General features: G+C 36.2%; 1 protein-coding gene across 3 annotated transcripts in view; it reads right to left on the bottom strand.

The window, feature by feature from the left end:
* The window catches only part of SCLT1 (sodium channel and clathrin linker 1), a 224,926-nt gene that overhangs the window by 61,456 nt on the left and 135,985 nt on the right, over window positions 1–27,485 (bottom strand). For all 3 annotated transcript variants that reach the window (XR_010322005.1, XM_010590552.3, XM_064285323.1), the window contains exons 12-17: window positions 17,651–17,828; window positions 14,622–14,720; window positions 10,288–10,359; window positions 6,051–6,125; window positions 4,055–4,200; window positions 2,351–2,543 (exon numbers count right to left, since the gene is read on the bottom strand). Coding sequence is in view for 2 of the 3 variants with exons in the window: in XM_010590552.3 (XP_010588854.1) it covers window positions 2,351–2,543; window positions 4,055–4,200; window positions 6,051–6,125; window positions 10,288–10,359; window positions 14,622–14,720; window positions 17,651–17,828 (763 nt within the window). In the remaining variant the exon portion in view is untranslated. The remainder of the gene's footprint in view (window positions 1–2,350; window positions 2,544–4,054; window positions 4,201–6,050; window positions 6,126–10,287; window positions 10,360–14,621; window positions 14,721–17,650; window positions 17,829–27,485) is intronic.

Raw genomic sequence — 27,485 nt, 5'->3', positions numbered from 1 at the left:
TCTATATTCCTACCCATTTTCCCCTGTCAAGAATTATCTTTCTCCCTCTTACAATGAAGTACGTAAGTCTTAAAGGTATAACTCAATTTTTATATACATACCAATGTACAAAAATCACCACCCAGATTTAGTTGCCCCAAGAAGCTCTCTCAAGTGTCCTTCCAGGCAGTACTCATCCATCCAAAAGATAATCACTATTCTGACCCCATCCTCATAAGTTATGTCTATTCTTTACTGTCATACAATGAAAAAATAAATTAATTTTTCAAAAATCTCTGTTAACATTACGTTTGTGAGATTCATTCACTATTGTTTGTAAACATAGTTCATTTTTTTCCATTGCTGTACATATTCCATGATATGAATATATATAACAATTTATCCATTCTCATGTTGCTGGACATTTGAGTTGTTTTCAGTTTTTGAGGTTATGGTTAAAGTCCCTGTGAATATTCTGGTACCCTTGTTTTGGCGAACAGAAGCACTCATATCTGCTGGGTATGTATCAGGATTATTTGGCATAATATATATGTATGCCTAGCTTTAAAAGATACTGCCAGACGACAGCTGTACCAATTTACATTCCCACCAATACTGTACGAAAATTCCAGCTGCTCTATTTCTATGTCAACACTTGATACTGTATTTTCACTTTTAGCCATTCTTGGAGGTATGTTGTGGCATCTCATTGTACTTTTGTATTTCCCTGATAATTAATGAAGCTGAATACCTTTCCATGTATGCTCTTTTATGATTATATATATGTAATCATTACTCAGTGGCAGCAGGTTCTTTTATGATTTGCTTATGTAAGTCTTCTGCCTATTTTTGGAAATGGGCTGTCTGCTTTTTGCTTATTAATTGTTAGGAGTTCTTTATATTCCGGATATGAGGTTTTTTTTTCAGTTGCATGTATTACAAGTATTTTCTCTCACTTTTTACTCTCCTAATGATGTCCTTTGATGACCCAAAATATTAATTTTAAGGAAATCTGATTCATTAATCTTCTCTTTATGATTAGTGCTTTTTGTATTTTAAGATTTTTCCCTCTGCAGGGCCATGAATATTTTTTCCTGGGGGCATCATTTGTTTAAATTTCACATTTAGGTCTATAAGTCAGCTCAAGTTAATCTGCACATATGATATGAGGTAGAGGTTAAGGTTCATTTTTAAAACAAGGATCCAACTGATCTAGTACAATTTATTGTAAAGACAATTCTTCCCCATTGAATTGCAGTGCTTATCTTTGTTGTAAAACAGGTAACAATGTACAGAAGAGTTTGTTTCTGTACGGCCTCTATTTGTTCCATTAATCAAGTTGATTATTCTTATGCTGATCTCACACTGTCTTAACTATTGTAGCTTTAAAGCAAGTCTTGATATCTGGTAGTAAGAGTCCTCCTCTTTTGTTCTTTGGTTTTTTACTTCCCACAGCCTGAGGCATAAAGTACAAAACTTCTTTGTGTGGTATATAAAGCCCTCTTGTTCAGACATCAAACTATTATAAATAACTATAGGGTTTGATACTTGCAACAGGAGGCATTAAGTAAATATACACTGACATGAATTAGGTTAAAATGTGACTTCATTAGAGGTTGAAATCCTCTTCTGAGCCCTCGTAGTAACAACAACAACAAAAAGACATAAATAAAACATTAATACTACCACTCCATATCCTTACTATGAAACTGGAAGGTGCAGATCTTTATCATAAAGAGTTAGTACCACATTTTATAACAATCTTATGGAATGGCGAAAGGTAAGCAAGATGTTGATGTACTGTACTTCTTGAAACTCCATTAAAGAGGCTATCATGTTCCTGCTGGCAAAGCACGTAAGCATTAGAATAAAGAAGGGAGAAAAGGGAGAAAAAAGAAGAAGAAACTTTTTTAAGATGAGCCTTTTGCCCTTTGTCTTAGCATGCAGTTCTCAGACTAGCTTTGAGGGGTCCTCAGAGCATACACATGTAGCTAGCATTCCCTATACAGTTAGTTTTAGAGAAGCTCAAATGTTGAGAAGCTATTATAGCAGGAAAAGAGAGGATGTTATCTAATCTATAGTTTTGCTAGTGCTGCTTAAATTGCTTTGGCAGGAATATCAGTATATCTCATGGTTGAAAAAGGTTTTTTTTTTTTGGAGATAGAGAAAGCAATCATTTTCAAGTATGCTTGCCAAGTTCTACAAAACAGAAATGACTTGTTACCGCTCTGAATTACGATTTAGCACTTTCTGATTAGAAGGCAAAAAAAAAAAAAAAATCTTAAAAAATGTTTCACCAGGTCTCCCTAAATATTCTCTGTACTTCAGTTTTCACAAGTACACATTTAACTCCAACTAGTCTTGAAAATACCTTTAGTTTGGCTTTCTTTTGAGCCTCCAGAGCAATCTTTCTTAAATTCTCAGTCTCCTTCTGTAGCTGTTCATTTTCTTGCTGAAGTTTCAGCCTTTGTTCACTGACAAATCCACAGTTCTCTCTCTCAGACTCCAAAACATTTTGAAGTTTCTGAATCATTTCTTGGCAACGTGATATCTCTTCCGAGGAACTGATTAAAAAACAAAACAAAAAGAACCCTTAAACTTAATGACCTATAATAAATGTCAAGACGTCTGTCTACATTTTATAGTGTAGACCTTGCTTTCTTTTTTATGAGCCATTTATCTTCAATTTAGACATAAATTTTATGCTTTCAAAATTGTATGTTAAACTACGCAAATATACTCAATTTAACAATCTTAAATAACAATAGGTAACTTGAACTGCTTATCACTTACCTAGAAAATCAATGTGAAACATTCAAATTTTACTAACATTGAGAATCACTGTGTAAGGAGGACTTCAAGGGGACAAACTGAAGCTGATATAAAGAACACCAAGGAGATAATATCGAAGCTCCTTTACACCACCAATAAATTCCATAGGAAAACACAATAGTTGACTATGTTACTAAATTGTATTGATAGGATCTACTTTCTGATTTTCTTGCTACATGCCTTAGAAATGGATTTTATAAACTTCTAGTTGTCTTATCAGTGGTTAAATAGGTCATGTTTTTTGAACTTTCTGAACAACAGCTTATTAGGTAAGATTACCTCTAAACAACGTGTGTTGCTTCAATATACTGCTAATTTTTATTCTAAAATTTCTATCTTTTCAATCTCAGATAATTAATCATTGTGAATATTGCTTGGTCAGTAGGTATCAGTGGGAATATGTTTCCTGATCAAAAGATATCACAGGGAGTACAAAAATTGTACTAATATTGTGATGTTTTAAGAAAACTACTGGTTGAATATGTCTTGGAAGCAGAGAAATTCTTAAATAACTCCCACATGGTACCAGTTTTTACCACCATGATCCATTCCTTTATGGTCCTACTTCAGCAACATAACACTCATGCCTTCTTGAGTTTTCCTGCAACCTCTGATGTGCCCACATCTGCCAATGCTTCCACGGTTAGTAACTGCTTCTCTAATCCTCTACCTCTGTCCTTGTCAGTTCTAATTCCTACATTAAATCCTTTATTCCTATATTGTAGCTCTGTTCTTCTACCTAAGAATTGATACAAAGTTTTTAATGAAATGATGGACCTAAGCGATGATGATTAACTGATGCAAAGAGCAGAAAGGAGAAACCACCACACTTTACATGCCTCCTGTTAGAAGTCCAAACACTGCTGTCTACAAACAATTCTTATAAAAATTGAGAGCTGAATCAGTCAAGCCTCTTGATCTAATTATTAGTTTTTGGGAACTACGGCGGACAGAGAAACAAGTTAAATGATATCATATACATGCATATACATGGAAATACTACAATACAAATAACCCAGTTTTTTTAACAAGTAATTTACAAGAAAAAATAGAGAAAAGGTGGGATACCTATAGATTACAGGAGACTTAGGAAACATGGCACTTCTAGCATCCCTGAAGCTGGAAGAGAAACCCTTTGAACGAAGTGACTTCATCTTAAGGCACATATGAGAATTCACAATGGGATGAAAATCCTGTATATGTAGGGAAAGGTTATCACAGAAAACCCAAAAGAAAAACTTACGTTATTTCAAGTTGTTTGATTCTATTTTCTGCTGTTTTAAGTCTTAGCTGAAGGTCATCTTTTGAACGCTCTGAAGTCAGGCATCTTTGGTGCATTTCTTCCAGTTTTCTGTAATCACTTTCATTTCCTCTGCCCTCACGGTAAATCTACAGAAGAGGCTTATATGTGTATTATCTTACAGAAGGAAATTTCCCTAAGAAATTATATAATTCAGAAACAAAAAGAAATGATGCGTAATAAAAACCATTGAATAACAACTACCATGATCTTGCTTTCATCTATTTTCACCGTAACATACTTAAAATGTATCAGTAATTATTTTTGGTTGCTTCACATTTGAAATGCTGAACACTGACAGATAAAATAATATCTTAGTTTTTGAAATTATTCAAGCTTGTGGTAAGCTATTCAAATAATACAAAAATATAAAACGGCTGAAATAAAAAAAAAAAAAATACTCCAAATGTTACCACTTAGAGATAACCACTGTTGATCCTTTGATGAATACCCTCCAGACAATTCTCTACAGCAATATTTAAAAACACAAACACATTCTATGGTGTGATGTGAACTATGTGCAAGTGACTGCAGAATCTCACTCTAGGTTACCTGGGCGACAATCTAGCTGGACTGGGAGGACCTTCACCAGCAGGAGAGCTTATACCCAACCTCAGCTTCCCGTGAGACTACACTTCCTCCCACGGCACAGGGGCTGTAACATGCCAAGGGGCCCAAGTTTTCCGGGGGCTAGGCAAATTTTCAGACAAATCCTATCTTCAGCTACCCTCCAACAACCAGACTGCCCTTCCAAGTAACCTGTGTCTTGCACCTCCAACAAGGCTGCTTTGTTGCTCTCGCATTATAAAAAGGTAACTGTGAGCATGTCAATGTTCCACTGCTGAGGTCCCAGCAGTGCTTTGATCTCAGCAAGCTTGTCTGCGGGACGATGGGATAGCAGGGATCTGTGCCTTCTGTGCCTTCTTTTCACCTTCAGTCTTTAGCAGTCTAAGTTTTTCATTTGCTCAATAAAGTCTATTCCTTCACTTATGCCATGTAATATTACAAAATTCACCTGCAAACCCTGATGTATACAAGGTGGCAACCTAAATGGCACCTATCTGGCATAAGCAATGGAGACTCAGAAGGGATCCACCTCGCAGGATGGTGGTGACCACAGAGGTCCTACCTTGACCACAGCATGTAAACATTTTTTTTCCATAAATGTGACTACATTATGTTCTGTTTTGTAAATTCTTCTTTTACTAACTAGTGTCGTTATGATTTTTCCACGTCAATAATATAGATATATCACATCATTTTTATGCTACATAGCTCTTCTTTGAAAACTGAATTCTGACTCTACTATCTACTATTTTTTAACATTAACCTCTGTGAAAGTTCCCAATACAGTGCCTAAAACACATTAAGTACTCATCAAATTTATTCCTCATTTCTTTTTTCCAAGGCACTTAAAAGAGTGGACTCATTCCCTGTAAAAGAAAAAGTATGTAAACAACAAATTCTAAACTACAGACCTTGGACAACATTTTTTCTCAAATGTGAAATAAAAATTTATACTTTAAAGGTAAAATCACAATATTATAATTTTCTGGTTTTATATACTTGTATTTTTTTTTTTTTAATATTTATAGGTGGCCTAAACTCACTAAGAGTTGCATAAAATTCCAATAAAGAAAGGCAAAATGAAATTTACTATTGCAATGAGGTAGAAGCAAAGAACACAGAAACTTCGTAAAATTTATAACCTTTAAGTACAAAGTTCAAAGAATGTGGTCATGCCTGGAGAGAAATGTATGCAGGCAATACCAGTATTAAAATGCAGACTCTGAATATAGTCCAAAAAATTGAAAACACTCACCAAGAGAATACTCATAAATAAAGGGGCTGCTAGTAGATAGTGTGATGGAAGCAGACAGTAATGTTGAATATTTGCAGTTGTGTTTTAGGTAGTTATTTTTTTCCTTTTTCTTTTTACCTTTTCTAGCTCTTCTTCCACAGCTTTTTTCTCCCTAATAGCTCGTTCAATTTGGCCTTGTTTTTCGGCACACTCCTATAAATTCAAGACATATTGTAAATAAATATGTATGATTGTAAATAAATATGTATGATAAAACCTTAAAAAAATAAGAAAAAATGGAGGAAAAAATTGCTTGTTCATACGGGGAATACCGCAGTTACTTTATCAATACAGGAAGGCCATGTGGATTTAAAAAAAAAAAAAGCTCAATCCTCAAAGAGTTATATATTCCAGGATTTCGGAAATTGCCTCCAGCTATAGAATACAGAGGAATTCTAAAGTTAACAGACTAGGTGGGTGATAGAGGTTAGGGGAATCCAGAGAGAAAAAAATAAATAAATAGGACCCCTTAGTTACAGAATTGATGGCAACACATTGTCACACTACAATTTTCTTTTCATATACTTTTACCACATATTTGAAAAGGAAACATAGAGCTGGACAGAGGTACAAACAATACCCTAATAGATAACCTGTGGCCTGAAAGGCACATGGATATAAAAATACAAACCCATTTAATCAGTTCTTTGCAAAACTTACAAACAGCCAATGGAACTACTACTAAAAATGTTTTATAAGCATGAACATAAAACATTTCTTCCCAAAAGGTTTTAATCAGAAAATTCAGCAAGTGTATCAATTAATAAAACTTAATATTTTACTAATGAGAGTAAAAAGTAAAAATAATTATAATTATTGTTTCTTCACCATTATTATTTTTGTAGTTTTTTTAATAGCCAGAGAATGAATATGGCGATTTTCTACTAATTGTGAATCACGCTTTGGACGAATTTGTATTGCTGACGGCATACTACTACTACTGCTGCTACTGCTACTGCTGTTGCTGTTGGGTGCTGTCGACTCCGAGTCATAGCGACCCCATGTGACAGAGTAAAACTGTCCCAAAGGGTTTTTTTTGCTGTAATCTTTAGGAAGCAGATCGCCAAGTTTTTCTTCCATGAAGCTGTTAGGTGGGTTCGAACCACCAACCTTTTGGTTAGTAGCTGAGTGCCATGATATTCAATTATCTTTACCATAACTTTATTTTATAGAAGTAGCATATTTCACTGTGTTAATTTTAGGATAAGCTTCCAAATTAGGACCCCAAATTAATCACCTCAGATTATAATGATCTTTAACCCTTTGCCAAAAATAATTTACATTTATTATCTTTTATTAAGGAAACCCTGGTGGTGTAGTGGTTAAGTGCTACGTCTGCTAACCAAAGGGTCGGCAGTTCGAATCCACCAGGAGCTCCTTGGAAACTCTATGGGGCAGTTCTACTCTGTCCTATGGGATTGCTATGACTAGGAATCGACCAGACGGCACTGGGTTTTTGGATCTTTTATTAACAATATTCTTAGTGAGTATAAGGAATGCATCTTAAATGTTCCATATATTTTCATATAGTAAGTTGCTAATTATGACAAAGTAGCTTTATGGTGCGCAATCTGTACTTCTCCTTTGTTTGTAACTCCTCTCGTGATTTTTAATGTAGATGCTAATAACAAAGTTGTATCCATTCCTGGGTCCAGCTAGTAGGGTATAAAGAAAGTCATGTTATAGGTGTATTATATATCCCTCTTCACCCAATCCACGATTTCACTGCCAAACGATGACACTTGAGAGAATATTTGGTTAACCTGAGGTAACAAACCTAAAATGAAACAGAAAAGCTGAAACTTTTCCAGAGAAGAGGTACAATGGCCAAAAGGTTGGCAGTTAAAACCCACCTAGCCACTCCTCGGGAGAAAAACCTGGTGTTCTGTTCCCATAAAGATTACAGCCTAGAAAACCCTATAGGGTAGTTCTACTCTGTCACATGGGGTTGCTATGAGTTGAAAATCAACTGGATGGAATCTAACAGCGATAACATATTCACTATTAGAAATTAGAAATTAAAGCAAACATTAAATGTTACTCTTAAAAGGTTTTCACTGATATTGGCTACATTAATAACCATCAATATTCCCTATCTTTCAGGAAATGTGACAAAATAATCAATGATTTTTTTTTTCAAGTACTCATGGAATATTTACAAAATCACACCAAAGCATACCACAAACGATGTCTCAATAAACAGTAAGAATCAATATCATATAGATTATGTTCTGTGACCACTATGTAACCAGACTAAAAATCAATTGATCAGAAAAACGCATAAATCCCCATATTTTTGGAAATTCAAAAACAGATTTCTAAAAAATTCATGGAGCAAAGAAAAGAGCATAACGTAAGTTTCGTTTTACATGTGGGTATTTTATAATGAATCTTTTTCCTTGATTGCTATAAAAGTTCACAGAATTATCTGCAACTTAGCAGAATTAAAATCTTGAAGACTCTCAAGAAAAAGTATACTTACTTGGAGAAAATAAAGGCTGTTAGGTGCGTGTTGTTCTCCAAAGGGAAATGTGGCTGGTGATAACACTGACTCTGGCCCTTTCTTAAACTTAATCAAAAAACATCTGCACACTAACCTAAAATATACGTTTTTCTCTTCCCTGCAAGCATAACTGAATTTTGAGTTGGTTAAAAGTATGCTTAACTTATCTCCCAGACTTCACCTTTATAGCATAGATGGTAAAATTGGTACTTAGTAATAGAAAAACAATAGTCAGGCATTAGGCTACTATGACTCTCACAAACTCTCAGCTGGGTTTTCTGAGAAAATCTGCTTTTTAAAGTAGCTTAACATGACTTCCTTTGAATATATATTTTTAAACATACTTAATATTTCAAATACTTTTCAATCAGACAGTAGAGTTTCCCCCACAGAATATAAAATACGACATCAGATAATATTTTATATCTTTGGAAAAACCAGCTAGCCATAAAGTAGAATTGTTTTACTATAAAGCATAAAAAACAGCTTTTGCAATAATCTGAAATTGTCACAACTTTTTACTCTAAAGTGAGCATCTGTAGCTCTGTTGTTACATGGTAGGCGATTACTTTAAAAAGCCCTGCAGGTGCTTAACCAGTCCACATCCCTTTGGGAAAATAGAAAAAATGTTCTTGTCCTTCAGGAGTTTACAATTCATTCACTGATCCTGGACTGGGGTAGGACCCTGCTACTCCTTTTCTTCTACAAAGATCTGAATCTTTTGGTAACTAATCAGCCCATGAAGGAAAACAAGTAAAACAGTAAGGTGACAGATGAGGAAGCAAAACAGAAAAACAACAGGAATTAGCCATGACTAACTGGCCACACTGCATTCCATTCATTTAACTTAATGTTCCTACATCATTAAACCAAATGATATTAAAAAAAAAATTACACAAGTAGAAAGCAACACTGTTCCTTGTTCTATACACTTCGCAGGCATACACTATTATTACAGTCCATCATATACATTACAGAGTTTGTAGAATGTGGAAAGACGTGATCCTTCTTTTAGAAATGCTCAAATATCAAATATCAGTCGATAAATATTTACTAAAAAATATACTGTGTAAAATGCCATAGTAGGCAATGGAGAAAATGAAGGAAGGCCTAAGACCCTTCTACTTTGAGGGGCTTGCAATCTCTTTGGAGAGATAAGATTTTCACATAGAAGAGAGAGAGAGAGCGAGACGAACGTAAACTAATATATAATATCTATTTAAGACATAATTCATTGCTAAATTGCTCAGAGATTAAAAGCAATGTAGAGTTTCAGAGAAGGTGAGGTTTGTGAAGCTGTAAAATATCTTCCCAAACCCTAGACATTGTAGTTTTCTTCTCCTGTAAGCAAGGTTATTATTCCATTTCACCAAATGTTCATGTTAAATTTATATTCTGATCCTGCCTCTAGTCCTCTTCCTTTTCTGCCTACTCATCCTTTAGTACTCATTTCTTTTGGGAAGCTTTCCTGTTTTCCTTCCTTCCCAGTGCCATATATACTCTCTTTCTCTCTCATCATCCAGATGAATCTCGCAGCTATGGCTGGGTGTGTCTACAGGATCCTATGTTTTCTCTGACAAAGACAAGTAATCATAATAAAATGTGGTTAAGTGCCATCTTCCTTTCCCACTTGACCATAAGCTCCATGACTGCAGGAAACATGTCTATCTCAATTTTCAATCCTTTTCTAGCATCTAGCCTAAGTTCTGGCTTAAAAAATATCTTCTGAATGAATGAGTGCCCAATAATATGTACCTTGGCCTTTAAAATAAGCAGTATTTACAAGGAAATATTAACAGTCTTCTAACATACCATCTGAAGGGCTGAAAGTTCTTCTGTTAATCGAGAAATCTGTACATTATATTGTTTTCTTGTGTTTGCAACCTGTAAATTAAAATATTTACAAATTATTTAGGCCCAGAATGAAAATGATTTATATCTGATAAAAACATTAGGGTAGTAATTCTGATTAAAAAAAAAGAATTGTAGCTTTTAGGGCATAAAAGACAAATAAGCAGACATAAATAGCCAGGAATTTGTCATGAGAATGGAAGAAGAGCGAGTGAGATGCTGTATGTAAAAGGATAGTAATTCTCAAACTTTTTGGCCTCAGGGTGCTTTTATACACTAAAAAAACAAGGCTTTGTTCATAATGGGTTCTTTCTATCAATATTTACTATATTAGAAATGAAAAATGAGAAAGTCTATAACATTTACTTATTAATCCTTTTATAAAACAATAATAAACTCATTACATGTTAACATAAATAACACATTTTTATGAAAAATATAATTTGCAGAACTAAAACATTTTATGAAAAGAGTAGAATTATTTTGTATTTTTGCCAATCTATTTAATGTCTGACTCAATAGAAGACAGCTGGATTCTCACATCTGCCTCTGCGTTCAATCTGTTGTTACTGCCTATCATGTAGTCCCTAGAAAAACCCACTGTACACTCGTAAGAGAATGAGTGTAACAAAAGAAAAAAAAAGTCTTATAAGTGTGAAAGTGGGTGTGACCTCAAGGATGCCCTTAACCACACTTAATACTGCTTCCACAGAGCAAGCAAAGAGAAAAACAAAATTACACAGTATAAATGTAATTAACAACTTTTAAGACACTTATAAATAGCACATTTTTTAATATTGCACATCATATTCTATTGTTACGAAAAACCTTTACTTAAATTAACATTTAAATATCTGCTAGAATCAGTGCAATTCATGTGCAAATGGAGTATTTTGAAGAATTAGTCACCATTTCATCAGATTGCTCCCAGGACAATAGTTTTTTCTAATAATTATTCATGCTTTTAAAAAAGACAGTAGGAATATTGACACTGATGGTATATCAGCAAACTAAGCGGTTATGATCATAGTAAGGTATATATTTTCTTCTTATTATTGTCCTTTAGATGAAGGTTTACAGAGCAAACTAGCTTCTCATTAAACAGTCAGTACACATACAGTTTTATGACATGCTTAGCAACCCTACGACATGTCAAAGCTCTCCCTTCTCGACCTTGGGTTCCCTATTACCAGCTTTCTTGTCCCCGTCTGCCTTCTTGTCCTTGTCCCTGGGTTGGTATACTCCTTTAGTCTCATTTTGTTTTACGGGCCTGTCTAAGCTTTGGCTGAAGGGTGGACCTCCGGAGTGACTTCATTACTGAGCTAAATATGTGTCTGGGGGCCATACTCTCAAGGTGTCTCCAGTCTCTGTCAGGTCAGTAAGTCTGGTCTTTTTTTGTGAGTTAGAATTTTGTTCTAAATTTTTCTTCAGCTCTGTCCAGGACCTTCTATCGTGATCCCTGTCAGAGCAGTCGGTAGTGGTAGCCGGGCACAATCTAGCTGTGGTGGACTCAGTCTGGTGAAGGCTGTGGCAGTTGTGGTCCAATAGTCATTTGGCCTAATCTTTCCTTTGTGTCTTTGGCTTTCTTCATTCTCTCTTGCTCCTGATGGGGTGAGACCAGTGAATATCTTAGACAGCGGCTCACAAGCTTTTAAAACTCTAGATGCTACTCACCAAAGTAGAATGTAGAACTTCTTCTTTATAAACTATATTATGCCAGTTGAGCTAGATTCTTCCTGAGACCAGGGTCCTCACAGCCTTCAGCCCAGTAATTTGGTCCCTCAGGGAGTCTGGTCGTGTCTATGGAGCTTCCATGACCTTGCCTTGTAGATGTCGTGCTGGCTTCCCCAGTATTGTGTACTGTCTTACCCTTCACCAAAGTTAGCAAGGTATGTATTTTCAAATATTTTCAGTAATGCTAATAAAGTGAATTAAACTATTCATACTTTAAAAAAGACTACATAACACTACCTTGTTTTTATGCAAATAACGCATGTCTTTTACATTTGTTTGCTGGCTGCACCCTTCCCCCCCATCCTCACAGGTGAGGCAGCTTTCTCATGCCAACCCTCTTCCACATGTTGCTGTAAAAAAAAATTAGCACAGCATGCTTACGAAAATACCTCATGAGAGGAGGGTGCAACCGGCAAACAAGCACAGAAGGCGCATTTGTGTAAAAATATGGTACTGACACTGAACCTCTATGCTTCAAAGGTCATAAGGAATTTTCTAGGGTCATTATCTGTTAAGCACTGTGTAAACCTACGTTCTATGGGGAAAAAAAATTATGTGAGACAGGAACATATTTATGCAAGAAAGCTAGAGAGCCAATGTGAGAATAGAAAAAGACAGTGATGGTAATGGATTATAACTTATAAAAATTATACAGGTGATATTAAAAAAAGAGGGGGGTAGCTCTTCTTTATAGAAAAATGACAGCTAAAAAATGTACAGAAGGAATGATGACAGAAAATCATTTTCAAACCTCCCATATAATATTTACTTTAGGCAAAGATCATCAGTGGATGCTAAAACCACTAGATGAAAGATTTGGGTAGAAATGGATCCCCTCATGGTCTTAAAGTATCTCTTTCAATTACTGATTAAGTATACAGTGTAGAGATGTGGTGGTACCACCTTAACCATCCGGTCAAGTTTAGCATCGCCGGTAGGAATACACCTTGACATTATAGCTTCCTGATATAAGAAATGGTTGGTATACATCGTCGTCTTGCCAGAAACGACCTGAATCTAATCATAAAGAAACCGGCACATGAATCCAGAATGTGCAATGTTCTGCAGGACAATTGGCCTGGACTCTGCAAAGGATTCTATGTCAAACACAGAGGAAGGCAAGGGATGAAGCTAAACTGGTAGAGCAGCCAAACATGACTCATGAACTTTGACTGGATCAAGGATTTAACACAAAACAAAACAAAAAAATAAGCCATGAAGAATATTTCAAAGAAATTCGGGGGAATTTGAGTGTGGATTATATTTGAAGTAATGTTGATTTTTTTTTTTTCTTTAAGATATGGTAACAGTGGTGTGGTTGTGTAGGAAAATGTCCTTTTTCTGGGGAATCAGATACTGAGGTATTTAAGAGTAAAGTATCATGATGCCTGTAGCCTACATCTGAATGATCGACAAAGGGAAGTGTGTGTACTTATATAGAGATGAAATGGATGTGGCAAGACATTAAGAATTATCTGGGTGAGGGGTAAATGGGTGTTCATTGCACAGCTATTTGAACCCTTTTATAGATTTGAAAATTCTGAAATTGAAAATAATAGGTAACTAAAGGCAAACAATTTCTCATTGAGAGCAGAGCTCTAGAATCAAGAGACTTTTGTTTGCACCCCAGCTCTGCCACCTCCTAGAGATGGAATCCTAAGCAAGCTACTTAACTTCTCTGCATTTCATTTTCTCATTTTTAAGATGGGTTTTTGTGGTTCCTTCCTTCTAATCTTACTTCACACCATCAAACTTTACCACACCACTTATGAATTGGTTCATATCCACACTGGGAGAAAATGCAAACATATGTATGTCTTGAATATCTCTTTGTATGAAAGCATACAACTCATTTACTTTAACTGGAAGACATGAGATTTAGTCTTGATAATAAAACCGTCAACAACACAATTCACAAATTGTGCAGGAGCATCATGATGCAACTGAAACAATGCTAAGGTCAGTATAGTTCTACCCATGAGTGTAGAACCTCACAGGGATTTCAGTTTCTTAACCAATCAATAATAGGTTAAACCAGATCTTGTTGGTCCTGAGATGCTCTAAGAAACTGCAAACAACAGTAGGTTTTCTTCTCTTGCCTATTATGCACTTTAAGTTTATTTTTGAGCTTCTTTTTAAAATTCTACTTCAGCTGTGTTAGTCTTCACTATATTCCTAGCTTAAATCCCTCTCCCCTCTCCCCTACTATCCTGAGATGCTTTTTACTTGAAATATATCACAATCAATGCAATTACCAAGAAATACTTTCACCATCGAGTTGGATCTGACTCATAATGACCCTATTGGACAGAGTAGAACTGCCCCCATAGGATTTCCAAGACTATAAATCTTTACAGAAGCAGACTGCCGCATTGTCCCCCTGCAGAGCAGCTGGTAGGTTCCAACCACCAACCTTATGGCTAGCAGCCAAGCACTTAACCACTTCACCACCAGGGCTTAGCTGATGGGTAATTAGCTAGGTTTTTTATTAAGCAAAAACTTAGGTAGTATTTAGTCTTGAGTTGTGATTTAAGTCTTAAATGTAATTAAAAACCCCTTACTTCTTTCCTGGTTCTTACGGCAGCGTCTTGTACAAGCCGAGAAACTGTTTCTTTCATTTTCTCTATATCTTCTTCTTTTTGCTTCTCTTCAAGCAGGGCCTTCAGAAAACAATCACCTCTAGTTATTACCAATCACTTCATTATAACATAATAAATGGATAAAAGCCTATCCATTAATCACTTTCCTGAAAGTAAACATCTTCAAAACTTCTGGGGCCTCTCCACTTAGAGATCTTGCCTAGTTCATAAATGAAATTTACTTTCCCTAATCTCCTCACCTGCCTTTGCCCTGACTAAAAACTTGCTCATTTTCTTTGGTATCCATGTAAGCCAGTATTTCCATCATTCTTCTAGAGACAGCAGAAAATCCTAGAATTACTTCTGAATTTTCTTTCTCCTCAGTCCCTATATAAAACAGGTCTTCAAATCAAGGTATTATATCTTTAGAAAAATCTCTTGGGTTTTCCTTTCTATTATTTGCCATCATTCAAATTAGGTCCCTCACCACCTCACCCCCAGATTGTCACAGATACCACCTACTTTGTCTCCTTAATGTGCTTCTATCCCTCCAAACATTTCCATATCTCAACTAAAAAAACATTCTCATGGTCCTAGTTCTGTTACCAGGTCACACCCCATTTCTTTGCTCATATGTGAAACAAAACGCCTCTAACGCTTGCTCCCATCCACTCTTACATTCAGTCCAGTCAGGCTTTCCCCACCTATGATCTCCATTTGATAATTTGAGTCAATTTTCAGTATTTATCTTATTTGATCCATTAGCAGCACTTAAGATAATTGATTACTTTCTTTTAATTGTTTTACTTTCCTTCTTTGGCTTTAGCACACTACAGTGTTGGCTTTTCTCTTCCCTCACAGATCATTCCTGTTCAGTCTGCCTTGCTGGTTCTTTCTCTTCTCCAATCGTCTTAATATTGGACTACCCAAGGCTCAGTTCTTGGTCCTCTTCTCTATCTGTGTCCATCCCTTGGTGGTTTAATCTAATCTCATGGTTTTAAATATCACTTATATGCTGACAATACCTAAATTTATGTCTCTAACCCAGCTACCTTTCAGAGCTCTGAACTCCTCTGATTAGGTCTGATTGAATCTCTTTTTTATCACCTCACAATAAGTGGCCCTCTGTTCTGATCCCCTTATGTTCTAAAGATACCATACACACGCCCATCTATTTTTTAAAAATTGTTTTTTAATAAATTGCCCCATGCTTAAATAAGTAAGTTAGTGAAAGGTAACAGCTGTTTGGATGTAAAACTCTGTGGGGAGAATGGGACAATGAGGAAAGAAGGAACACCATAAGAAGACTAAGCCCAGGGGGGTCAAGAATAAGGAATGCTAGGCTGTGCTTCCTGCATGTTTGAATGAAGGGGTGGGATAACCCTTGCCTTCTTTGAACAAGAAACTGAAGATGAAAACTCTCAAGCAATTAAACAATGAGCCAGAGAGATCTTAATATTGTAGTCATAGACAGCCACTGTGAGGGTCTGTTGACTCAGGACTTGGGTGAGATTTGGGGGATAAGCAGTGAGGGTCACTACTTCTCTCTCTGTCTACTGGGCCCCACATGACATGTTCTTCTTTAGTAATTTGATCTTAATCATGATCATTTAGCTAGGCTTTGTAGGCTAGAAATAAATAATGCTGTTCTGCCCTTATTTTTTTCTAGCTAACTTAGGTGTTTAGAACAATTCCTAAGAATACTGTCACTACTGTATGCCTCTTAACCATTCTATGTGACAGTATTCAGATCACAGATGGGAACAGTGCCTGAAAGGCAAGATAAGCAGCTTAACCTTTCCACAGTTTGGATTTGGATAATTATTTATTTTTCATTTCTTATTAGCTCTTACATATCCAAACTTATAGCTTGTTCTGTTTTTAGTAGCTCTCTTGGAAAACACTCTACTGTGTAAAAAAGAAATTATATAAAACAAAGCATTTCTTTGTATCCCCATGTTTACTATGCATTCAATAAACATTGATTAAATGAATTAATCATTTAATGATCTCTACATAATGGAGGCCAAACCCAAACAAAATCCACTACTGTCAATTCTGACTCGTAAAGACAGAGTATAACCTTCCCAAAGGGTTTCTAAGGCTGTAATCTTTACAGAGGCAGACTGCCACATCTTTCTCCTGCAGAGTGGCTGGTGGGTTTGAACCACTGACCTTTTGGTTAGCAGCTGAATCTTAAAGCACTGTGCCACCAGGGCACGTACTGGAGGCAGCAACGTTAAAAATGAATCTGTCTAATTTGTGGTCTCTAGAAATGATACAGGTCCTGGTGGAGCAGTGGTTAAGCATTTGGCTGCTAACCAAAAGATTGGCAGTTAGAATCCACCAGCTACTCCTTGGAAACCCTATGGGGCAGTTCTACTCTGTCCTATAGGGTCGCTACGAGTCGCAATCAATGGCAAGAGTTTTTTTAAATAAATGATGTACCATTCATATGGAAGTGGTATAAGACAAAAAACATAATATATGATAGCATAGGATTGCAACTGTTAGAGAGGTAAAAAAAAGAAAAACAAAAACAACTGTGATAAGAAAGTGCCAATTAATCTTAACAGAGTATTTAATTCAGGCCAATTAAACTTCTACTCTAGTAATTATGTAGGTGCTGAGGAGGAAATAATGATGAATAAGATTCATCTAACTGAACTGAATATTATATAGGGGATACTGAGTAAAGTGTTATAACTGATTTTTAAAATTATAAGACTATAAAGGATGAGATTAGTTACTCAGGGATTGGGAGACATAAGAAAAGTCTGTTATTTACATATTACTTTTGGTAGAGAATTACTTGACATTTTATCGTATTTTATGACATTAAGTCTTACCATCCAAGAATATGATATGTCTATTAATGGAAAGTGCAGCAATTTTATTTTCATACAGTTATTTTGCAAGTATTTTTTTCTCTTACTATTAATGCTTACTATTACTATTGGGGGAATGTCCAGTATTTTATTATTTATAAACATGTTTATTAGCTTTCTTACCTGATTTTTTTGAAGGTTAGCTTCTTCTAAGAGTTGTATGCTATTTCTGGCTCTTACAATAGCTTCAAATTTGTCATTCTCTAATTCAGTGCACTTTGCTTGTAACTCTCTGCTGTGTTTTTCCAGATGTGTTTTCTCTGCTCTTAACTGATTGGCTTCTTGGATCGCCACACATAATCTAGAAGTTAATAATCACATTGTAAAAGTTAAATATTTTCAAAGGGAAGGAGGGAGATAGGAGATTTACTGAGCATTTATTATAGGCCAGGCAGTAAGTCAGTTACTTTCACATATACTTCCTAATTTGATCCTCAGAACAGCTCTGTCAAGTAGGTTTCATTATCCGTATTTCAAAAAAAACAAACAGGTTCAGAGAGGTTAAGCAGTTGATTATAGTCACATGGCTAACGTGCAGCGAGGCTGAGACCTAACCTAGATATTCTGATTCTATTTATGTTAATCTTTCTACGATATCACATTGTATTATATACTTACATGACAATGTTTAAGGAATGAGTTCTTCACATTTATGTGGTCTGTTTTTTTTCTTTTCCTTTTTTGCTTGGTTCCCCTTTTCCTACTCTCTTTCTATTATCTATCCAGGTAATCCATATTAACTTACTAATATATATCTTTGAATATTTTTCTCCACGTTCATATAATCATATATATACACGTAAGTATGTGTCCATAATATATTCACATTTATTCATTGAAGGTGTTTAGATATTTTTTTTGTATTATAAAAATTAATTTCATTGTATACACCCTTTTCTGCATTTGCTTTTCTTATTCAATAATATCTTGTGGAAATCTCTTCAAGCAATACACCTAAAAGCTCCTTCCTAAGTCAGATGTATGTAACGTCATTTCTCTGTTCATTTGCATTTTCCTGACTACTACAGAGTCAAACACATTTTCTTAAGTTTGTTAGCCGTGTTAGAGAATTTTGCTTTTAAATCTCTTCATATCCTCTGTCAATTTTTCTGATGGGTTATTTATCTTCCTTCTTCCTTTACAAGAGCTCTTTGAATATTATAAGATATTAATCCTCTGTCCTCCATGCTACAAATGTTTTTTTTAAATTTTTTTTTTTTTGCATATTGATTCTCTTTAAGGAATCTTTACAAGGTTAAATTTTTTACTTTAGTACAGCTAAATTTGACTTTTTTTTTTTTTTTTACAGCTTCTGGGATTTCAGTCTTTGTAAGAATGATTTTCCTCATCCACATATTGTTAATTTAATCTCCTAGATTTCCTTCCTTAAAAGGTTGCTATGGCTTTACTTTTTTACTGCCAAATTTTTAATCCACCTGGAATTTACTTGTGAAGGTAGCCTAGGAGGACTTCCATTTAACTTCCTCCCAGATCGATGACCAGCTAGCGGTATGGGCACCATGAGGAACTGATGAATTCAAACGCAACTTTCACCTTACTCGAAACATGCAATATCACAATTTACTTATGGATTATCATGTTCTACTAATTTATTTGTCTAGTATATGCCCAAATCATACTAATTTAATTACGGTGGCTTTATAACATGTCCTGGTATGTTCTGATTCCCTCGCATTTCATACTTTTCTTTGTTATTTTCAAGCATTACTTCTTCCAAGTGGTGGAAAGAATACTTCCTGTGTCCTCTCTTCCCTCTCCTACCCACATACAAATACAAACACCGAAGCTCAGGGAGGAGGCTTCCCTGCTCCTAGCACACCTCGCGCTCTTGCAGCGTTGAGAAATGAGAGAATCTAGCCTACTTTTTATATAATTCCTCTACATTTTAAACATCTTTTGCTGTTGTTGTTCAAAAGATCTGCTCAATTCCGAACGAAGTGTGTTAAGGCCTACTACATTAGTCTGGGTTCTCACTTGCCCGCAACAGAAGCCAACTCTAATTGAAGCGCGCACACACACACACACACACACACACACACAAACCCAAACCAGTGGCCGCCTAGCTGATTCCGACGCATGGTGACCCTATGCATTTCAGAGTAGAACTGCTCCATAGCGTTTTCAATGGCTGTGACCTTTTGAAAACAGATCACCAGGCCTTTCTTCTGAGGCACCTCTGGGTGGATTCAAACCACCAATCTTTTGGTTAGTAGCTGTCATGGATTGAATTATGTCCCCCCAAAAATGTGTGTATCAATTTGGTTGGGCCATGATTCCCAGTATTGTGTGATTTTCCTATTTGTTGTAAATCCTGCCTCTATGGTGTTAATGAGGGGGATGGGCAGCAGTTGTGTTGGTGAGGCAGGACTCAATCTACGAGATTGGATTGTGTCTTTAGGCAATCTGTTGAGATATAAAAGAGAGAAGTAAGTGGGCAGGGGGAGGGGACATCTCATACCACCAAGAAAGCAGTATGGGAGCAGACTGCCTCCTTTGGACCCAAGGTCCCTGTGTGGAGAAGCTCCTAGTCTGGGGGAACACTGGAGTGAAAGCTGACAGAGAGTGAAAGCCTTCCCCTGGAGCTGATGCCCTGAATTTGGACTGTTAGCGTACTCTACTGTGAGGAAACAAACGTCTCTCTGTTAAAGCCATCCACCTGTGGTATTTCTGTTACAGCAGCACTACATGACCAAGACAGGAGCCCAACATTAACCATTTGAGCCACCCAGGAACTCCTAATTTAACCAGAAAAGGAGTTTAAAATACCCGTTGCTGTCAATTCCAACTCATAGAGACCCTAGGACAGAGTAGAACTGCCCCATAGGGTTTCCAAGGAGTGGCTGATGGATTTGAACGGCAGACCATTTGGTTTGCAGTAGCTCTCTTAACCACTGTGTCACCGGGGCTCTGAAAAGTTTACTAAAAAGAATATTGATTAGTTCATAGACTCACTGGGAAAGCTGGAAAGCCAGGTTTGAAGCTTTGTAGCAAGGGATGTGCCCAAAACTTCACAGAATTGGTTGATTGATCTCCCATGAAGAGCTATATCCTGGGAGAGTCCCCAAACATGGAAGGGAGTTGCAACGCAGATGGCCAAAAGTGATGACCCATACTGTATTTTCATTAAATCATCCTTGAATTTTCTGACTGTTGCTTCATATATTTAGCTATCTTATTATTTGCTGTAATAAGGCTTATTACTGTTGCATCTTTTTCAAAAGTCCCTCTTTATCTTGTTCTCTACTTTGCCTAATGTTAATATTGCCATTCTTGCTTTCTTTTTGTTTATAGTTACTGAATGTCTCCACTAATATCTTTATTTTAAAATTAAAACAAGTCCTCAGCTTTCATTTCCTGATATCTCTGTTTTAGTTCATTTATTATTCTAAGGAGGTTTGTAAATACCTTGTTGCTGGGCTTTGTTTTTTAATCAAAATATGAAACTTTTGCTTTTAATGGAATTCAGTTCACTCATATTTTAGTGTAATGGTTCATATACATGACACTATACATTCTATCTTCCTTCGATTAAAGCCTTTGTGGTGGAAGATGAAGCAATCTTCACCTCTCCCACTGAGGCACAGGGAGGGAGCTTCCTCGATCCCAGGACACCTGGCTCTTTACTAGCATTATATCAACCCTTCGCCTTCACCCTGGCCTCTTGGGGGCCGGATCGAGCAGGTGTACTTATGAAGGGCTTATGTCAATGTCATCTCTCAAGAATCCATGGGTCTCAATGGGGTAAGCCTGATTCAGGGATCTGTGAATTCTGCTCCTTAGTCGAGGCTCTCTGATATTCATCTCCAAGCATCTCACCCAGTTCACTTTAGAAAAAGCACTGCAACGTTTCTCTCCAGAAGTCTCAAAGAACTAAAGGTTTCACATGTACTCAACTATCTAGCGGTGCCAGCAATCATTTGGCTTGAAAAGGCAGATTGATGTTGGAAGTGGAGTTATAGTAAAGCATGTTGAGATCATCAGATTCCGAGTTTATATGTTACTATAATTTTATAACATGAAAGGTATTACTACTATTCTTATTCCCGTAACGGCCCTTCTACATACTCTACAGCCAAATCTTAAAGAGCTCTGTCAACTTACTAAAATTGGGCCAAGTTATCTCTTTACAATAATAACAATGATAACAGCAGACACTTGTATAGAGCTTCCTTTGTGCCAGGCACTTTAATCCTCAAAAACACTATAAAAAAACAAAACCCATTGCTGTCAAGTTGATTCCAACTCATAGTGACCCTACAGGACTGAGCAGAACTGCCCCATAGGGTTTGCAAGGAGTGGCTGGTAGATTTGAACTGCTGGCCTTTTGGTTAGCAGCCATAGCTCTTAACCACTGCACCACCAGGGCTCCCAACAACACTATAGATCTACAATACACAGATCTGTAGGCTGGATTTGTATCACTGAGCAGAAGTCTTTTGTTTTGGCAGTGTCACATATTTATTAGGAACACTGCCTCTGGACCTAGGCTGGTTAAGTTCAAACTCCAAAACCAGATCTATGCATTTACAACTAACTGTACACCAAGGGGCGGACATTCTAATGAGGTCAGAGGTGAGAAGACATACTAAAACTCAGGGCAGTAAGTGAAAGTTTGCATCTTCAACATTGTTACCCACACCCTTTCTTTCTTTAGTTTCCAGAAGGCAGTCAGAAGGCTCGTGCACTTCCGGTTCCAGCCCAAGGCAGAAAGGTGGCCCAAGAAAAAAGCACCCTCAGATTCTGATATTTGGGAATTTCCCAAGAAAAAAAAATTCAGCTTACTGTCTAATCATAATACAGTAAGCCTGCAAGACCACAAGCCAACCAAACACATGAGCTTCATATTACCTTTTTGGCATTTTACTCTTAAATATCAATGAACAGAAAAAGATCACCAGGCATTTAAAGAGATACATCTTGTCCAAGGCAAGGTCACAGAAGCTCCATAGACACATACAAACTTCCTGAGGGACCAAATTACTGGGCAGAGGGCTGTGCGGACCATGGTCTCAGGGAACAGCTAGCTGAATTGGCATAACATAGTTTATAAAGTGTACATTCTACTTTGGTAAGTAGTGTCTGAAGTCTTACAAGATTGTGAACAGCCATCTAAGATGCTCCACTGGTCTCACCCCATCTGGGGCAAGGGAGAATGAAGAAAACCAAAGACACAAGGGAAAGATTAGTTCAAAGGACTAATGGATCACAACTACCACAGCCTCCACCAGACTGAGTCCAGCACAACTAGATAGTGTCTGGCTACCACTGACTGCTCTGACAGGAATCACATTAGATGGTCCTGGACAGAGCTGGGGAAAAATGTAGAAAAAAATTCTAACACACAAAAAAGGACCAGGCTTACTGGCCTGACAGAGACTAGAGAAACCCCAAGAATATGGACCCCGGACATACTTAAAGCTCAGGAATGAAGTCGCTCCTGAGATCCACCCTTTAGCCAAATATTAGACAGGGCCATAAAATGAAACAAGACCAAAGGGGCTTACCAGAGGCAAGAACTAGAAGGCAGAAGGGGACAGGAAAGCTGGTAATAGGGAACCCAAGGTTGAGAAGGGGAGGGTGTTGGCATGTTGTGAAGTTGGTAACCAATGTCACAAAACAATATGTGTACTAATTGTTTAATGAGAAGCTAGTTTGTTCTGTAGAATAATAAAAAAAAAAAAAATAAAGAGATACAGACAGGCAAACAGAAAAAAGAAACAGATGACAGAGACAATGCAGACAGGAGGAGAACACTAAAAAAATATATTCAATATACTCAGCTAACAGGAGATATAATATTAAACGAGAACAGGACGTCACAGAAAAGAAACATCCAGAGAATAAATGGATCTTCAAAATAAAAATTACGACAGCTAAAATAAAATATTCAACAGATGGTTAGTTAGAAGAGAAATTTAAGGAAGCCTCCAAGGAAGTAAAAAATAAATGAAGAAACAGAAAGTAGGAGAGAAAAGATAAGAAAATTAGGGAATCAATCCAGAAAGTCCAACATTCAACAAATATAAGTTCAAAAAAAGCAAACAAAGAAAAACAAATACATCACAGAGAAAATATAAGAAATTTCCCAGAACTGAAGGACGTGAATTTCTAGATTTAAATGGCCTACCGTGTGCCCAGTAAAATGAATGAAAAAGGATTCTCAGTAAGAGGGCACACTGAAACTCTGGAACACTGATGGTGGTGGCGATGGTGCAGACACTGAGAGTTTCCAGAGGGGGAAGACAGGTCAAATACAAAGAATTTTGAATAACACAGGCATTTTTTTTTCCCCCTACAGCTTAAAGATAGATAACAATGAGGAAATGTTAACATTCTAAAGGAAAGTGATTTCCAAGTTAGGATTTCCTACTCAGCCAAACTATTAAACATCTTTAAAGGCAGGATAAAGATATTTCTAAACAAACAGTGTCTTTAAAAATTGTACCTCCAATGTGTCCTCTCTTCAGAATACTAATGGTGAATGGACTCCACGAAAATACAGGAGTCAAAAAAGACAGAGAATTCGTAGGACGCAAAAGACACAGGCTTTACCACAAAAGTGGCAAAAAGGACATTTGAGGACCACAGTGAAGTGAATAGCTTGCATCAGTCCTAGAGAACAGTCCAGTGTGAAGCAGGGGATGAAGGCTCCAGGATGGATGTCTCTAAGAAAAGGATGGAAATACAATGGTTTGATACATGTGGCCCAGTTGAGGGGCATTTTAGAGATCCGGCGGAGTATTTAGCTATGATTTACTGCTAAGTACATGAAGAACTAGCTATGTGAGGAAACAAAATAATTACTAACAAGAATTTTTGTTTTCATTATAATCCTTGTGGTATTATCTGACTTTTAAGCAATATAAAAATTAAATTAACAATGAATAAGACCAGTTCATAACTATTTAAAATATATATAAAAACTTGAACTGAACTGATACAATAATTAACATAACTTTATTTGGTAGATAGCAATATTAAAAAAAATTATAACATTTCATAATAAATCATCTCAAAATAAATAAAAAATTTATAATTGTGAAAAAGGTTTAAGATTTTTATTTTTAAACACTGAAGATTTTTTTTGTGACTTTTTTATGCCTCTTACTCATACCTTGTTCTATTTCATTAAGACCACTGCAACTGAAACAAATATATCATTTACCTTTGAGAATGATTAACATTTACTAGTCTTATAACAAGATTAATTTTCTACCAAATGCCTACTCATTCTGTTAAATGCTAAATCTTATATTTTATAGCAGATAAAAATTTAAAATGAAAAGATTTTATTAGATTTTCTGGAAGATGTTATCTTTACCCTGAAAGAAGTGGAAAATTTGAGAAACTAAGATAATAATCTTGGTGCTGGGTGCTCTACACATTGCTATCTCATTTAACTCTAAAGAAACTGATGCAAAGTCAGGTCGGTTAACTTCTCAGAGACACAAGGACAGAATGTGCTAGAATCAAAAATCAAAGCAATTCTGTCTGCTCCTAAACTTCAGAATCTTTCCATTCCAGCAAATCTATCTTCCTGTTTCCAGGGATCACCATTTTTAAAATATCATGAAATTAATCTCCATAAAATACTACTTTCATCATGCTGTGTCCTGGCTAAAGAATCCATAACACATCACATAAAATTCAAACTCAATTTCATCTTACTTACAGGATCGTCCAAGCTTTATGAAACTGTATTCTTCATTAATTTCCAATGCATGATCTCCTACTGTGACCACTAGCATATTTCGCCATCTTTAATTAGAAATTCATGCGTTCTCATCATAATGGTTAAGAGCTACAGCTGAGAACCAACAGGTCGGCAGTTCAAATCCACCAGGTGCTCCTTGCAAACTCCATGGGGCAGTTTTACTCTGTCCTATCGGGTCGCTCTGAGCTGGAATAGACTTGATGGCAATGGGTTTGGTTTTTTCATAATGTTTAGAAGTAGGGTTGGCAGACAAAAAGTTGAAAGATGGTTGGATTAAAATTTACTTTTCACCAGTCACCCGAATGAAGATTTCCTAGTCCTACTTGCATATTCTTATCTTAAAAGAAAAGCGCCCTGGTGGTACAATGGTTAAACACTCGGCTGCTAGCCAAAAGGTTGGCAGTTTGAACCCACCACGTCTTCTGGAGAAAAGACCTAGTGATCTGCTCCTGTAAAGACTACAGCTTAGGAAACCCTATGGGGCAGCTCTACTTTGTCCTATAGGGTCGCTATGAGTCAGAACAGACCTTGTGTCACATAACAACATCTTAAAAGAAACACCAAATTAAAAAATTATTAAAGAGCATTTTAAAGCAATTCTATTCATTTAACACCTGCATTACTTGGCACAGCATATATAAATCAACAAATTCTTTTACAGCAAGATCCGTCATCTCCCGGCGATAACTGCCACAATCCATGAGCCATCTAAAAGGGTGGGGGGCGGGGGGGGAGCACTTCCTTTGGAAGACAGAAATGATTTATGGTTCTTAGATATTTGTGGCATTTTAAAAGGACCACAAACAATAATAATTTTAAAAATTCAAATAATAAATATTTATTGAGCCCAAAATGTCTTTGACTTTATGCAACAAAGATGACCATTAAAAACACAGCTTTTCAATGTGGCAGTTCTATTAAATGGGATAAATTCACACATGAAACATACTGGCTGAACGCTATTTTCTCTTTTATAAAAATACAAGAGATTTAAAAAAAACCTTAAAATATAGAACCATTTTTTATCATAATGGTAACTGAAGATTAACAGCCCTAAACAAAGCCAATGCCAAAATTTCTTCTTCAGAAGAGGCTAGGACTTTGAAAGCTATCCGTAGATTTTCTTACATAGGCAGCGATCTCTCTTTAGGGAGCTGTGCATAGGTCGATTATATTACATAGGTCTACACTAAAAATAAAACAAACAGCAACCAAAAACCCAAAATGCTCAACACCAAAAAAAAAACAAAGCATTGTTGAATGAATAAACAAAATGATTTGTTCGTGATTCAATGATTTAATACAACGAAAACCAAAAGGAAGTGCAATTCACTCATTTAAAATTCACTGTGGCAGAGCCGCTAGTATTTATTTTCATAGCACAGAATGCTACCAAAATGTTGCTAAAATCTAAAACCACAGAGTTTTTCTCTGAGGTTAACTCAAAGAAGTTCCGGAAAGCAATAAAAACAATTAAATCAACCGCTGAAAAGTTCAGAAAAGTGGGGGAAAAAAACCTAGCACTTAAAAATTACAAGCCCTTTCATCAGAGTCTCAAGTAAGCAGTTAAAATCAATTAGTTCTCAACCTGCTGTGACCAAAGTAATTACTTTTATTACACATTTTAGAGAACAGGAAACAGAAGTTCACTGACACTAATCCTCCGTCCTTCCCTCACCCACATGGAATAAATTAGCTATGGATCTGTGACTAGAACTGAGATCACAATTTTTGATTTGCTCAGATCAGTGAATTCTTTCTGAGGGTAACAGATTCCAGTCATGCCAAGTAGATTTTTCAGCTAGAAGCCATAATGTAAATTCACAGGCTGTGATGTTGTATCTTTAACAGATTACTAACAACAACTTTCAAGTTCCTTAAAGGAACATATAAGGAGGGCTATAATAATTTCTTGAGTACATCTTCTCTTGCACATCTACTTAGAAATACATATATTTTTCTACATAGTTTTTACCTATAGCTTCATTATTCTTCTTTTTCCCTGGTCCAAAATAGAAAAAACATGTTTGATTCGTGGGTTGACTAAAATTGACTAAGACTGTTTCGGGGAAAAGTAGTAAAAAATAACTTGTCTAGTCTCTTGTTCCTTGCACATTAAAAAACAAAATACAACAAAACTCTTGTCGTTTCTTCCTTCAACTATTCAATACACAATTTTATACTCTATATTGATGATTTTAGTATCCAAAGTTCCTTTAGGGG

Source organism: Loxodonta africana, chromosome 5 (assembly GCF_030014295.1).
Source record: "Loxodonta africana isolate mLoxAfr1 chromosome 5, mLoxAfr1.hap2, whole genome shotgun sequence".
NCBI lineage: Eukaryota > Metazoa > Chordata > Mammalia > Proboscidea > Elephantidae > Loxodonta > Loxodonta africana.
The sequence above is the reverse complement of the archived record's forward strand: the minus strand, read 5'-3'. Positions and strand labels throughout refer to the sequence as shown.